The sequence below is a fragment of the Leptopilina boulardi genome, unplaced genomic scaffold (assembly GCF_019393585.1).
Source record: "Leptopilina boulardi isolate dan_hultmark-lab unplaced genomic scaffold, ZJU_Lbou_2.1 LbouV2_384, whole genome shotgun sequence".
NCBI classification, from domain to species: Eukaryota; Metazoa; Arthropoda; class Insecta; order Hymenoptera; family Figitidae; genus Leptopilina; species Leptopilina boulardi.
The window spans coordinates 1,192,767-1,206,419 of record NW_026137956.1 but is presented as its reverse complement, the minus strand read 5'-3'; the positions used below and the strand labels follow the sequence as shown (position 1 = coordinate 1,206,419).

General features: G+C 28.9%; 1 protein-coding gene across 4 annotated transcripts in view; it reads left to right on the top strand.

Moving 5' to 3' along the window:
- LOC127288304 (1-phosphatidylinositol 4,5-bisphosphate phosphodiesterase epsilon-1-like) overlaps nt 1–13,653 on the top strand; it is a 212,058-nt gene that overhangs the window by 110,380 nt on the left and 88,025 nt on the right. For all 4 annotated transcript variants that reach the window (XR_007844014.1, XR_007844015.1, XM_051315690.1 and 1 more), the window contains exons 5-6: nt 1,132–1,330; nt 11,924–12,415. Coding sequence is in view for 2 of the 4 variants with exons in the window: in XM_051315690.1 (XP_051171647.1) it covers nt 1,132–1,330; nt 11,924–12,415 (691 nt within the window). In the remaining 2 variants the exon portion in view is untranslated. The remainder of the gene's footprint in view (nt 1–1,131; nt 1,331–11,923; nt 12,416–13,653) is intronic.

Below are 13,653 nucleotides of genomic sequence, written 5' to 3'. Positions count from 1 at the left end.
ACTTTAAGCTGCAGAAAAGAAATTGAATTTAAAAAAAAAAACATATCTAAACATAATTTTTCTACCAATATATTAGATATTATTAGGGACAATATTGTCCTTTAGAAATTATCAATCATTTTGATACTATTTATGTCTTCGAAAAAAAATCCTCAGATGATAATTCTTGTCAGTACTGTAATAAATTTTCTCCCAAGTATATATTTATTTTCAAAGAAAAATGCGAATATGAGAAATGTTGCCAAATTTATCATCAATGTATCCCAAGCTGAACAATATATATTTATTTTGAAGAATGCATTATAATGTACAATAAAAAATGTTAAATGTGAAAAATCCAATTTCCATTTTGCTTTACCTTTGATTTGTGAAATTGTAGAAAAATGCCCCTTCCACGTTTGATACATATATTTTCCAAATGGGACATTCTTCGCCCACGCAGCACGCAATATGAATGGAATATCGATTATGAGGAAGTTATTGCTGCGCACATAATGTATTCTTGATACGTGTCGAATGTATATTAGTTCCCGAATATTGAGCAGTAAAGCATTAGATTACTTTATACATATTTTTGCTTCACACATATATATATATATATATATATATATGTATATACATATGTTGAATATCCTCGTCTACAATAAATTTAAATATAGACAAATTTTTTAGAATTTTAAATTTTCAAATATCTTGAATTATATTTTTTTTTTTAGTTTCTTGGGTAAAAAATGAGAATTTACTGATCGAATAATAATTCGATGTAATTAGGGTATAGTAGTTATCGAATTGTTATTTGGAAAAAAAATTTCTTTCCGAAATTCGAAATATCAAATAATGAGACGTGTCTGTCTGTCGTTCACCACAGCAATCGTTACTGTGGAAACCATTGTGTCAACCATTATTATATAGCGATCGTATTTTCGTAGAATTGGTAGGTCACCATTTTTTCTTTATGTTTCAGATATTTTTTGTCATGAATTAGAAAAAATGTTAACATTGTTTTTTTATTTGCGTTTTATATATAATTTTGAAAATCGAGAATTGGAAAAGTTTATATGAACGTATGTGTAGAGAAATCAATCCTAAACTGAACTTGTTTACTAACATCCGCCTTTATGTTTGTTGCAGATCTAACAAGTTGAAGCCATTTTGGCAAAGCGTGAACGAGCCTCTTCCGGTTCTAGAATACCTATCTTCCGCACTACTGTCTTCCGAGTATGAGCACGCTTTGGCACGAGCTCTGGCAATGTCAGAATGCCCAGTGGTACCATTCTTTGGAGCCTTCCTGCGGGAACTGCGGGAAGTTTCATCTTTTGTCTGCTCGAAGGTAAAAATAAATCATATAAAATTTCAATTTTTTCCAACCAAATTCAATAATTAATTGAATCATGAATTTCGAAATGGGCTCAACACAAAAAAACGTGTCATTTTCATAAAACTGTTAATAGTGAAAACGACTCTTACAATTTTCAGAGCCCCTTTCGAAATTCAATTAAATTAATCAAATTGATTAATTATACACAATTTTTCATCTATTAATACTACCGAGAAATCATACCTTTCTGTATTCCAATTTATCATTACAGAATATTAATTTCTTGATTCCTTAAGAGTCGAAACAAATCCCTTAATTTCTGATATTGTTAGCAATATAGTAAACAAGAAAAATGTTACTTATCGAATATAAGTAGGGGAGGAGAAATATCAAGAAAATATAGAGACACACATACAGACCAAAAAAAAAAAAAACCCCAAATTGATTTATGTCTCTTTCACATATATTCACAAAAGCTATTAGGTTGAGAGAGAAAAAATAAAACACAAACGTTTTTAGAGCTGGTGTGTGATACAAAAAAGAACATTATGCACATTAAGATGAATGACCTTACCTTAGCAAAAAAAAAAAAAAAAAAAATCTATCTCATTAAAGCCATCTTCTCGAGAGGAAAATTTTTATGCATAGCTATGCAGAAAATATGTAACGCGAAAAAATAAAAATCCTTAATATTCGAAGAATTCTTTGAATATTTAACAAATGCCGCTAAAATACTTACAAAAACAAGTTGTAAATTCAGATGTTCATTACATGAACATTTTGCTTCCTCTTTACGATCAGCAAAAAAAATTTGCCTCCTCGTGGAGAAATCAAAATTTTATTGCCAAAATGTGAATTTTTGATTTTTTAACTTTTATTAATTCTTTAAATTTACCTCAAATATATACTTTATATATATCGATCGATTCGTCTTGACGTAAGGAATACAATTATTTCATATATAAACTTCAATTTAAAAAATCACAAAATTTTATTGCCAAAATGTGAATTTTTGATTTTTTAACTTTCATTAATTCTTTAAATTTACCTCAAATGTATACTTTATATATATCGATCGATTCGTCTTGACGTAAGGAATACGATTTTATTATATATAACCTTAAATTTTACTATTTAAAAATTTTTTTGATTAAAAAAAAATTTTTGGAAAAAAGACGATAAATTTTTTTTTGGGGTATTTTTTAAAATCCTTTGGTCAGATTTGAGATATTAATATGATAAATGAGCCTACAAAATTTTATCTAAATCCATTAAAACCTGTTAAAGTTATGTTCTAAACAAAAAAGGATCCACAAACACACACACATACATACATCCGGACAATTGATCAGGATCTCATATAACATGTTTCTATAAAGAAAAAAATTTGTTTCCGCCACTTTGAAAAGTTTTATAAACGAAAGGACTACAAAGCTTCCTCCACGAGGAAGCAAAATAATCTGAAGTCAAACTGATTACGAATTTCATACTCAAATTGATAGGCATCAAAACTGAAACTGCACTGAAAAAAATGTTGCCGAGAAATTCAACTACCATTAGGTAGTTAACTACACTCTAAATCTGAATCAGTGAAAATTTCACTGAATTCAAATTAGTGGCTCAGTTTTCTTTAATTCACCAGTGGAATTTCTATTGGAAAATCAGTGGTTTTTAGTGATTCCCAGTGAAATTCCACTGGTGAATTAAATAAAACTGAGTTACTGATTTGAATTCAGTGAAAATTTTCACTGATTCAGATTTAGAGTGTAGAAAGTAGTTAAAATAACTACTTTTTTAGTTAATCTAATCATGTTCATGTAGTGAATGTAACTATTTTTAAGAAATTAATAACACAGAAAAAACTTGGACTCATTTTTGTTGCAACTCATTTTCTTTTGGGTATCGAAATGAGTATGGGACAAACTTCATGTTATTAAAAATGATATTGGCTGGAATTTCAGATTTCTAAGTTGGCATCATAAGCAGAGTAATTTTGTATTTCAATTATTGTTTCTAATATTTCAACAACACCAGAAAGATTATTTTGACCAGTACGAATATTTAGAAGTTTTTAAATAAAAATTATTTATTATTATTTACGTAGATAATAATTAATTTCATAAGTTTTTAAATTTACCGCTATTATTTAAGTTGGCAGTACCGTTCCTGTTGTCAAAACACATGTTTTCATTTTTCTAACCTAAAAACATATTTCCTTTATTATTTTATTACGCGATTACAAGCAATTTTTAATCAAATATATTAAGTCTAGCGTGTTATTTACTTCTTTGTAATTATTATATTTCATGTTTTTGTGCAAAATTATTCGTTATTTCACAATATTTTTCCATTTTTCTTTTTCTCAAAATGAAACTTGCCTGTTTCATTTTGATACTTTTACCTTAGAACTCGAAATGAGACAACCAGTTTCATTTTTGTTGCGAATCAAATTGAGTATAGAATCTATACTCAATTTGAATTCAGGTTTTTTCTGTGAAGTAATAGTTGATTTTACGTAAATATGTAGTTAAAGTACAACTACAGGTCGTAAAATTAACTTTCTTAAGGTAGTAAAAATAAGTGGAATTGTAGTCAACTAATCCAACTACTACACGGAAAAACTTTGTGCAAGAATCATTCCTAAATTTGTTCAGTAACTGAGGATATGAGAATAATTTAAGAAATCTTATTTATATTTTCTTTGAAAAATTCTAAGCAGTATTTCTATAAGAATTGTAGAGAAATTCAAGACAACTTCCTAAACTCACTACAGAAAGTCTTGAACTTGTTTTAGAATAAATTTTTACGTTTGCGAGAAAAAAAATTTACTCTGAGAGGACTCGATCCCACGTCCTCGAGAGTCCAAAAATTCCGCTTTACATCTCTCAGCTACCTTAGCAGCTTATGGTATTATGCATTGGAAACGTATTTAACGCAACCAATCCCTGCCTAGTGCTTGGTTACTGTACTGTGACTTCTAAAACAGTTCAAGAAACTTTCAACGCCCAGTGACTGAGATATTCCAATCGCGGCATTAACAAGAAGTCTTCCAATGTCATAATAAAAATACAAGTATTTTCTTGAATGATTTTTGTATTTTTCTGTAAATTTTGCAGAATTTTTCTCGTGTCCTCAGTTCTTGAACAAATTCAGGAATGATTCTTGAACAAAGTTTTTCCGTGTATTCACCAGTTATATGAAATGTAGTAAAAGGAATTATTTTAAGTAATAGATTTTACTGCACTATGCAATTAAACAACTTATAATATAATTAAAAGATGAAAAATTTACAAGTCAAAACTTAAAAAGTATAGTTATAGCAACTAATAAAAGTAGTAAAAATGACTACTTTAAATAGTTAAATTACCAATTGGACAAGCAGAGTAGTTTGCAGACTGTCGTAGCGAGCGTGCGTGGTTAGTCGGTTAAGGTATCGGATTGCGAGCGTTAGGGTCAAGGGTTCAATTCCCGTCGGTTAGAAATTTTCTCTGTTAGGTACATAATCGTTAGGACATAAAATAAGCGTCAGTATAGGAGAGAGGATGAAAAAGTCAATTCTACCCTAGTAGAAATTTGTCATGGAAGCACTAGAAATACTCTAGTAACTGGCCAGTTTTTCTCGTGGACGCTGATTCTAGACAAACTAGACAATTACTGTAAAGTTACTTGACCAACAGTCTTAGAAAACATTCAAGTTGAACTTGAAATTGGCTAGATTCAACTTTTGTCCAGTTGCTTGAATGGCACTGTCTAGTGTCTCTAGAAATTATACTTTCGTCTTCTTTTGTGGCAGCAGCGCTGCAGTACATGTCTAATAACTAGACAAAAAAGTGCTAGAAATCTGTGTTCATGTAACTATTATATTATTTCATTATTTTCTTAAATAATAAAATTGTAATTAATTCAGGTAAATATAAATTAACATAATTTATTATTTTAATATGATAAATAAATAAAATCTATATTCACATGTTTTCTGAATATATTAGTATGTTTTTCTTTTTTATAAATTAAATTATTCTATTATCTATTATTGGCATTTTATTTATTGTTCTATTTATATATCATATATTTTTTTATTAAGAAAGTTTATTCTCAATTGAAATTGAAAAAAATGTGTAATTTAGAAAACCTAACCTATAAATTCTATCCTTTGATATTAAAAAACAATAAAAATTACTGTTTTCCTTGAGTTTTTCACTTAGAAAACAATAAATAATAATTTTAATAGTAATTATTTTTAAAAAATGTCAAAATGCAATAATAAAAATATGCCTTGTTACATAGATAGGTTATATTTTATTTCTCTTTTTATTTTTTTAAATTAAGATGTTTTTATGCCTTAAATTTTTAAAATCTTTTTAAATAAAATATATAATTTTAATAATAGGTGGATTAATAGCTAAATTAAAAAAAATTTTAAATTATAAAATATTAAAATTAAGTTGTAAAAATAGTTATTTTCGTATCAAGGGCGCAAAATAGGTGATTGTGGCGAAGGCGAGATTAGAGAAACCAAGGGGACCCGAAGCGCCCGAGGCGAAGCCGAGGGTGCGTAGGGTCGCCGAGGTTTCTTCATAATCTCGCCTGAGACACTATCACCTTTTGCGCCCGTGCTGCGAACAACATTTTTTGTCCTGTCTGCATGGAAAGTGTATTATTGAGTGCATGCAAGTCCGCTTGTTTCAATGTTCCATCAGGGTTGGGAAGATAATATACTTAAGGTAAATTACATGTAGTTGTTTACGTATATTACGTATGTTTATTATGTCACAAAAAATGAAAACAATACATTTTTTAATGGTGCGGGCGCGAATGTATTTTGCGCCCGCTTCTATGACGTCAGCGGGCGCGAATGTACTTTGCGCCCGCATCTATGACGTCAGCGGGCGCGAATGTACTTTGCGCCCGCTCACCCCATCTCTGGGCGGGAATCACTTACTTTGCGACCGCCTCAAGTGCACGAAATAACACACTTTCCGTGCAGGTAGGACAAAAAAAATTTTAAGGAATTTTAATGAAACTTGGTATAAGGGGGTTTTCAAGAATACTAAACTCTAATAATAAAAATATATTTAACCTAGTGTGAGAATAATGGACTAAAAAAAATTTTAAAGATAGAAAAAACTGTAATAATTGTAATAAAAATATTACTAGTGGTATTGGTGATAAAAAAAAAAATCAAGTTTGTCAATAACGCTTAAGAAGATTACAATATATGATAACGAAGAACAGGAAGAAGAAAGAGAGGAGAGAAAAAAAAACAGCAGATAACAAGAACAGGGGTTTCTATCGGCCTCCAGCAGCGAGAAGGGTTGTAGGCCGGCGGAAACTACTTGCTCTTGTTGTCGATTATCGTCGAACACACGAGAGGCCACAGCAACTTAAACTATAACCAAAAACATCAAGGAAACTACTTCAGCCTGCGCCGCACACACTTGTGTTCACATGAAATGAATAGACTTTCACAGTTAACATGCCTTTGGGCTTGAGAGTTGCTTTTCGAAATAGAGGAGATTTTAACCTTGTTAAAAGCATATTTTGATAATTACAGTAATAGCAAGGTAGATTACAGCTATTTGCTATCGATGTTATTTTAGCGTACTAAAGTTTATAGTTCACTGCGAAACATGAGACTAAATACATTAACGATACATACATATATATATATATACTTTCAGTCAATTGAGAAAAGAACAAAAGCTCATAAATCCACTTGTAGTGATTGTTTCGCAAGGTTTAACCTAATTCAAGTTTATCGTTCATAATTTGTCTTTCAGTGTCAAAATAGAAGATTCTTTTATTTTTAATTATTACATTCATATAAATTATCGTAATTTAGAATAAAAAATTATTAATTTCTTTAAATTTGACCTTAAATCTTATTTTCGTGTGAGGAGTATAATTTTATATATTACCACTTTGGATTATAATTTTTAATTTATTTTAGTGGCTATAATAATTTTCTTCTTTTATTTTTCATATTTGGTCGATACTTTGTTAATGAATTGTAATGTCAATTTTATGTTAAAATATATTTTAACATCCGTGACGGTTCGTCACATAGGGATCATTTTGGCCTTAGACACTGACCTGTGATAATGCTGTGCTTACAAAGAACCAAATCGGGGGAAAAAAGTGTATCGCGATTACTGGTCAGGTACATTGAACCTTGTGGACGATATCTTCATACCCCATTTCCCAACAGGCTTAAAAGCACTTAAAAAATTAATTTGAAAAAAATGGAAATGTTGCTGAATTAAAGAATTTTTATATTGCTTTCGTTTTATTAAAGAAAAGTTATCAGTTGTCTTTATGTCCTAATAGAAAATCAGCGTAATTGATGCGTATTGCTTTCGTCTTAGTAAAGAAGAGTTGTTAGTTTTTTTTTTTGCAAAGTTGTCAATTGTTATTATTTTTTAATAGAAAATTGCTGAATTTTTACTGCTTGAAAAAAATTTCAATAAAAAACTATTTTTTCCGTTGTAAATTTAATTATTAAGAAACTAGATAATAGGAAGACAAATGAAATTTTCCTTTCGAGTAGAGGAAAATTATACATGCTTATGTTCCATAAATGAGCGTCAATTTCATGGATGATTAGAGTTTAGAAATTCAGGACTATGTTGATTATGAACTATGCGTTATATATTTGTGATAATTGAGAAAGCGTGTATATATATATGTGGCAAACCACGCCTACAGTAATTATGTAATTGGTCTGAAAATTAACAGAAGTAATTACCAGATTCACACCTTTAGTGCTGTGGTTCATCCTTTAGAAAGCTTATATTTTCGAAAGGTAAATACAGATACTTCATTATGTTTGCAGTTTCCTTTTGTTTTCACTTCCGTTATATCTGTATATACATATACATATATCTATAGTTGTAGAGACTCGAGAAAAAAAAATCGATTCAAATGAAACAACCGCCTTGGGACACATAGCCGAGTACACACATTATTTAGATAGAGAAATGCAGGGATGTATCTTTTTAACCTTTTTTTTATATTTCTATTTTTTTTTTTTTTTTTAATTTTTTTATTTAGAAATTTTTTTTAGATTTACGTATCTTTTTACTGTGAGTGAGAAATTTAAGAATTCAAAAATATTTGTTTATTTTCGTGTCAAGCAATTTTTTGTAATTTTTTGCAATAAATATCAACAAAATTAAACCAAAAAATGGCATTATTTCAAAATGTATAGGAAAATTTTTTTTATTCAATTTTTTTTTAGGTACTGTGCCCTCTATTTTGAATACAGTGGCCGGTTAGAAATTTCAAAGATCAAATAATCGTTGAATATCGACAGAAAGACGAATTTTACGATGTCTGCGGCCTCACATTTAAAATAGATTGAATTCTCCGAATCGTTTCTAATTGATAACAATCGAATATATATATATATATAATGTATACTAAATTTACAAACGCAAAAGTTTCTCACATACCAAAAGATTTAAAATTTAATATTATATTTTATTAAAAAATATGAATTATAATTTAAATTATAATTACGACAAAAAAAACTATTAGAGTTAGAATTTCACAAAGAGATTAAACCTGAAATTAACGTAAATTTAATTTAATTTAAAAATAAAAAAACATTTTAGTTTTTTTTTACATTGAAATTAGGGTCAGTTGGGGTAAATGGGTACAAGAGGTTTTGGAGCTTAATTTACAGTTTTAAAATTAAGTTCAACGTCAATATTTTAACCTCAGATCACCTGCAAGAGGTTTTGAGTATTGCCAAGCTTTTATCTTGAGAATTGGCAGCAAGATAAAAAAAGTTATAGCTCAATGCATAAAAACTTGAAAATCAAAGTCAAACTGTTTTAGTATTTTGTCGAGCATTTCAAAGAAAACAGACTTAAAAATCATACCAAATTTTTTTCTTATTCCTTATGACCCCTATAACAGAAATTCACTTGAAGTTTTGATTTTTGTCGATTTGGTTAATAATGACAAGCTGTCCCCATTTACCCTTAGTTTTCAAATTTTTGGGGTAAATGGAGATAGCTTGTCATTATATTAACCAAATTAACAAAAATCAAAAATTCAAGTGAATTTCTATTATAGGAGTCATAAGGAATAAGAAAAAAATTTGGTATGATTTTTAAGTCTGTTTCATTTTCAAATGCGAGACAAAATATTGAAATGAAAAAAAAAATAAAAAAATTTCAATTGGTTTAACTATTATATATCTACTACAAATTTTTTTTCAAGTTTTTTCATTTCTTAATACAGTAATATACTTAAGGAAACTTTTTTTCTTAAAACTTTCTTAGAAACTATGCTGTCCCCATTTACCCCAAATTTTATGAAATTTTCTAAATTTTGGGGTAAATGAGGACAGTCAGTTTCATGCGTTTAAAGTTTATCTAAATTTTTTTCTGCTGCATAAAATTAATCCTGGGAATGTAAATAACAACTTAAAAAAAATAAACCCAAATATTACCTTTTAAAGAAAGAAACTTACGTAATTTATGAAAAATAGCGATTTTGTCCCCATTTATCCCAACTGACCCTATATATTTTAAGCTTTATTTTGAGGATGAAAAAAATGTTCTTTATTTTAAAAAAAGTCAAAAATATTTGTAATTTTCAAAAAAAGGGGTAAATTTTGAATTTTTAAAAAAAAATTTTTGCACCATTCGAAAGAGCAGAAAAAAACCTTTCGAAATCATATAGGTCAAAAAATTTTTTCATCCTTTTATTACAATAGTTATGATTTTACAAAAAAATGTAATGCAATTGGATCACTACAGGTATTTCGCCCCATATTTATATATATATATTTTTATTTATAGGAGAATAAATTTTTTAACGACATTATTGTTCCTCATGAGATGTCCAATTAAATTTAATTGAACTGACATATTAATCAATTAAAATGACATGGTACTATTTATGTAAATATTGACTAGGATTATATTTATGAATGGTTTATGGAGTGGACATTATTGACTTTGTAGAATGTGATGAGTAATTATCTGCAGTGTATAACACCTAAAACGACAATGGTTCAAAAGTTATATGAGCACGTTTTGCGCAAACATCAGATGCTGCATTTTGGAGTTGATTACAAATACATAGTATATTGTTTCTATTTAACATATATATGTGTGTGTGGGAGCAGTCTGAAATAATAATACCGTCAAAACGTTGATTTTGAAAATTAGCACATTAATCCATCTAAGTATTATACTGATTCCAAAGTAATACAATTTTTAAAAATTTTGTTAAAATTTCTTTTTTACTAATATAAGTAATTTTTTTAGTAAAACAGTAATTTTATATTATAACTATTTTTAAATTTTGCGCCACTTTCTATATAGTTTTGTATTACATGGTTGGCACTATCTGTACTTATGTCAATTCACAAGATTCCTAACCTAAAAATATTGCTATTTAATTTTCTGAATTGTCATAAATTAATATCGAGACATTATGTTTATATATATGTCGAAATAATCAATTATTCGGGTTTATTTTGTCAGTTTGAATAGATAAATGAATATGTTTTCCCCAACGTTGCAATCTTGAAAGAAATAAGTGGACGTCATTTCGACTTATTCGACCTACATGTTTATCGTATGCTGAATAAAAAGTATTCTATAGAAAAAGTAGGTTTGGGGTGTTTATATTTGAGGACAAACAGGAGGGGAAATATATATATATATATATATATATATATATATATATATATATATACATCACGCTCTGTACGCTCCAATAAATTAAATGAAATTTTGTCATTAGTAAAACGAAAAAAAAAAGTTTGTCTTTAAATTAGATGAAAATTATGCATTTGTTTATTGAATTTGTTTAAACAATGAAAATATTTTTCTTCTTTTTTTGTTTTGTTTTTTAACTTTTTTGATTAAAAAGTTCTTTGGTCACAAGAATCTTTCACTTTACTCATAGAAAAGCAAACTAAAATGCATTTTATTTTGAAAAAGAGAAAAAATTTTTTTAAATAAATTACTTAAACAAAAAGGATCATCATTTAAAAAATCTGACTTCAAATTTAAATTCAGCGATCCAGAAAACACCCATTTACCAAGTTTTAAGCAAAACTGATCAATTTTTAAAAATTTGTCCACCATATTGAATCCGACATTTTGAATTTTGAAATTCTGACTTCAAATTTGAGTTCAGCGACCCCAAAAAACCCCTGTATATTGAGTTTCAAACAAAAATGAGCAATTTTTAGGGTTTCATGGCCGAGGGGCCGAAAGTCTTATAGTTTCGCTTTGGCGTCCGTCCGTCGTAGACTCGAATTTTTAAATTTTCTGTCGCACTCACTCTCATGCGTTGCCATGGTAACCTGCAGCCAGCAAAAAAGGTGTGAGAGCGCCTTAATTTAGACCCCCCCCCTCTCTCACCCATGTCACACTTTTTACATACATTAGCGCCATTTTTTTCTGCTGATTGTCACAAATTGCTTGACCTCCCCCTTCCCTTTAAGATGTGACGTAATTCATGGACGATCTCAAATAAACAAAATATTCAAAATTTGTAAATACACTATTGAATAATAAAAATTATTTTATTTCTTATAACAAAAGTATTAATTATTGTTTTTTTTATTTTATTGTTCAGCTTTCGCCGGAACGCAAAGACAAAGACAAAGAGACTTTGCGTGATAGCAGTAAGGAGGGCGAGACCCTCGAAAACGTGCCTTTTCCCTCGCCTGGTGCGAGGGTCAGTATGGAGAGTGAGGTAGAGACAACATCGGGTTGGAGCTCGACAAGTAGTAGTGGTTCGTTGAAAAAGTCAGGAAACTCGGAAAACGAAATTCGCAAGAGGCCCGGAAACGTCAAGAATACAAGATCCGTTCTTGACAAAATTGCCCTCTTTCATCAGCATCATCATGCACGTGGTAGAGATGCAATCACGTGTTCCCTTCATCGTACATTAAGTATACATACAACTGCCCTGGAACAAAGTTACATGTCTGAGGAGTGTGATGAGAATGATTATCATCTTGACCTTGATTCATATAAGCCGGTTCAACCCCTTCATATTGACCATGGGGTCACACTATTTCCAGTAGCTGCAAAAAATGTTGGAACTGATCTTCATCTTTTACAGGTAATTTTAGTTATTATTTATTTTTAGATTTCTATATATATATATATATATATATATATATATATTTTTAGTGTAAACAAAATTCCCCTTCGCTTTAATTTGTTCTATATTTGGTTTTTTAGGTTAAGTCCACAATGGACAAATTTTTTTTTGTATTAGTATAAATATACAAAAAGAAGACGTAAACTATTTTTAGGTTAAGGGGTTGGACCACTGTGAAATTTTTAAAAAATCGAAAATTTTTTTTTGATAAAAAGGTGCTTTAGGGTGTTAGGAATGAGAAATAATAATAATCATTATAGAGGTAAAATATTTTTAAAAGCTTAAATTTTACTTTCGCGAGAGAAGTTCAACGCAACATTTGTATTTTTGAGGAACAGATATTGTACCTCAATCATGTGCCGACGCAGTACTAAAATCGAACAGCAGCAGCGCCAATTGAGTACTGATTCTGACCTAACTTGTGGGACAAACGGTTTAGTACAGTATCTGTCCACCAAAAAGCGCAGCTGCGGTACAATTTAGAACCGATGCGATGTTGCTCGAAAGGTTAGGTACAGTATCTGAACGTAGGGTTGTGAGTCATGAAACGTTTCATTGAAAGATTGAAACTTTCATTTGAATGTTTCAATCTTTCATGGACGTAAATTTCATTAGTTTCATGAAACATTGGATAACCAATAGTAAGCCTTCATGCGTACATGCGTAATACCGTAATAATTATTTTAGGTTAGGTCAAAAAATAAACTTGGAAAAAGTTAATTATTATAATAAAAAAATGTTTTACGACTGTTTTTGTTACTAAACTAAATTTTTTTTATTATTTAATTAATCATACTTAATTTATTATTATATCACAATTTTGCCTATGTTTGGAACTGAAACCAGTTCAACTTCAGGGCTGAAAATTTAAACAAAATAGCACATTAAATAATTTTTCAATCAAAAAAATTTAAATATAATAAATATATTTTTTAATTTTCGAGTAATCGTTGGTATGTTATTTTTATCCAGTATGATTATTGAGAGATATTTATTATATTTATTTAAACTATTTTGATTGAAAAATTATTTAATGTGGTATTTTGTATGAAATGTTTAGCCTTGAAGATCACTGAAAAAAATGTTCTGGTTAAAGTTACTAGATGCGTTTGGTTAAAAAATTTCTAGTTATTTTAACAAGAAAATATAGTTAAAAAGACTAAACAGTTCTAGTTAAATAAGTATGGTTAAATTAT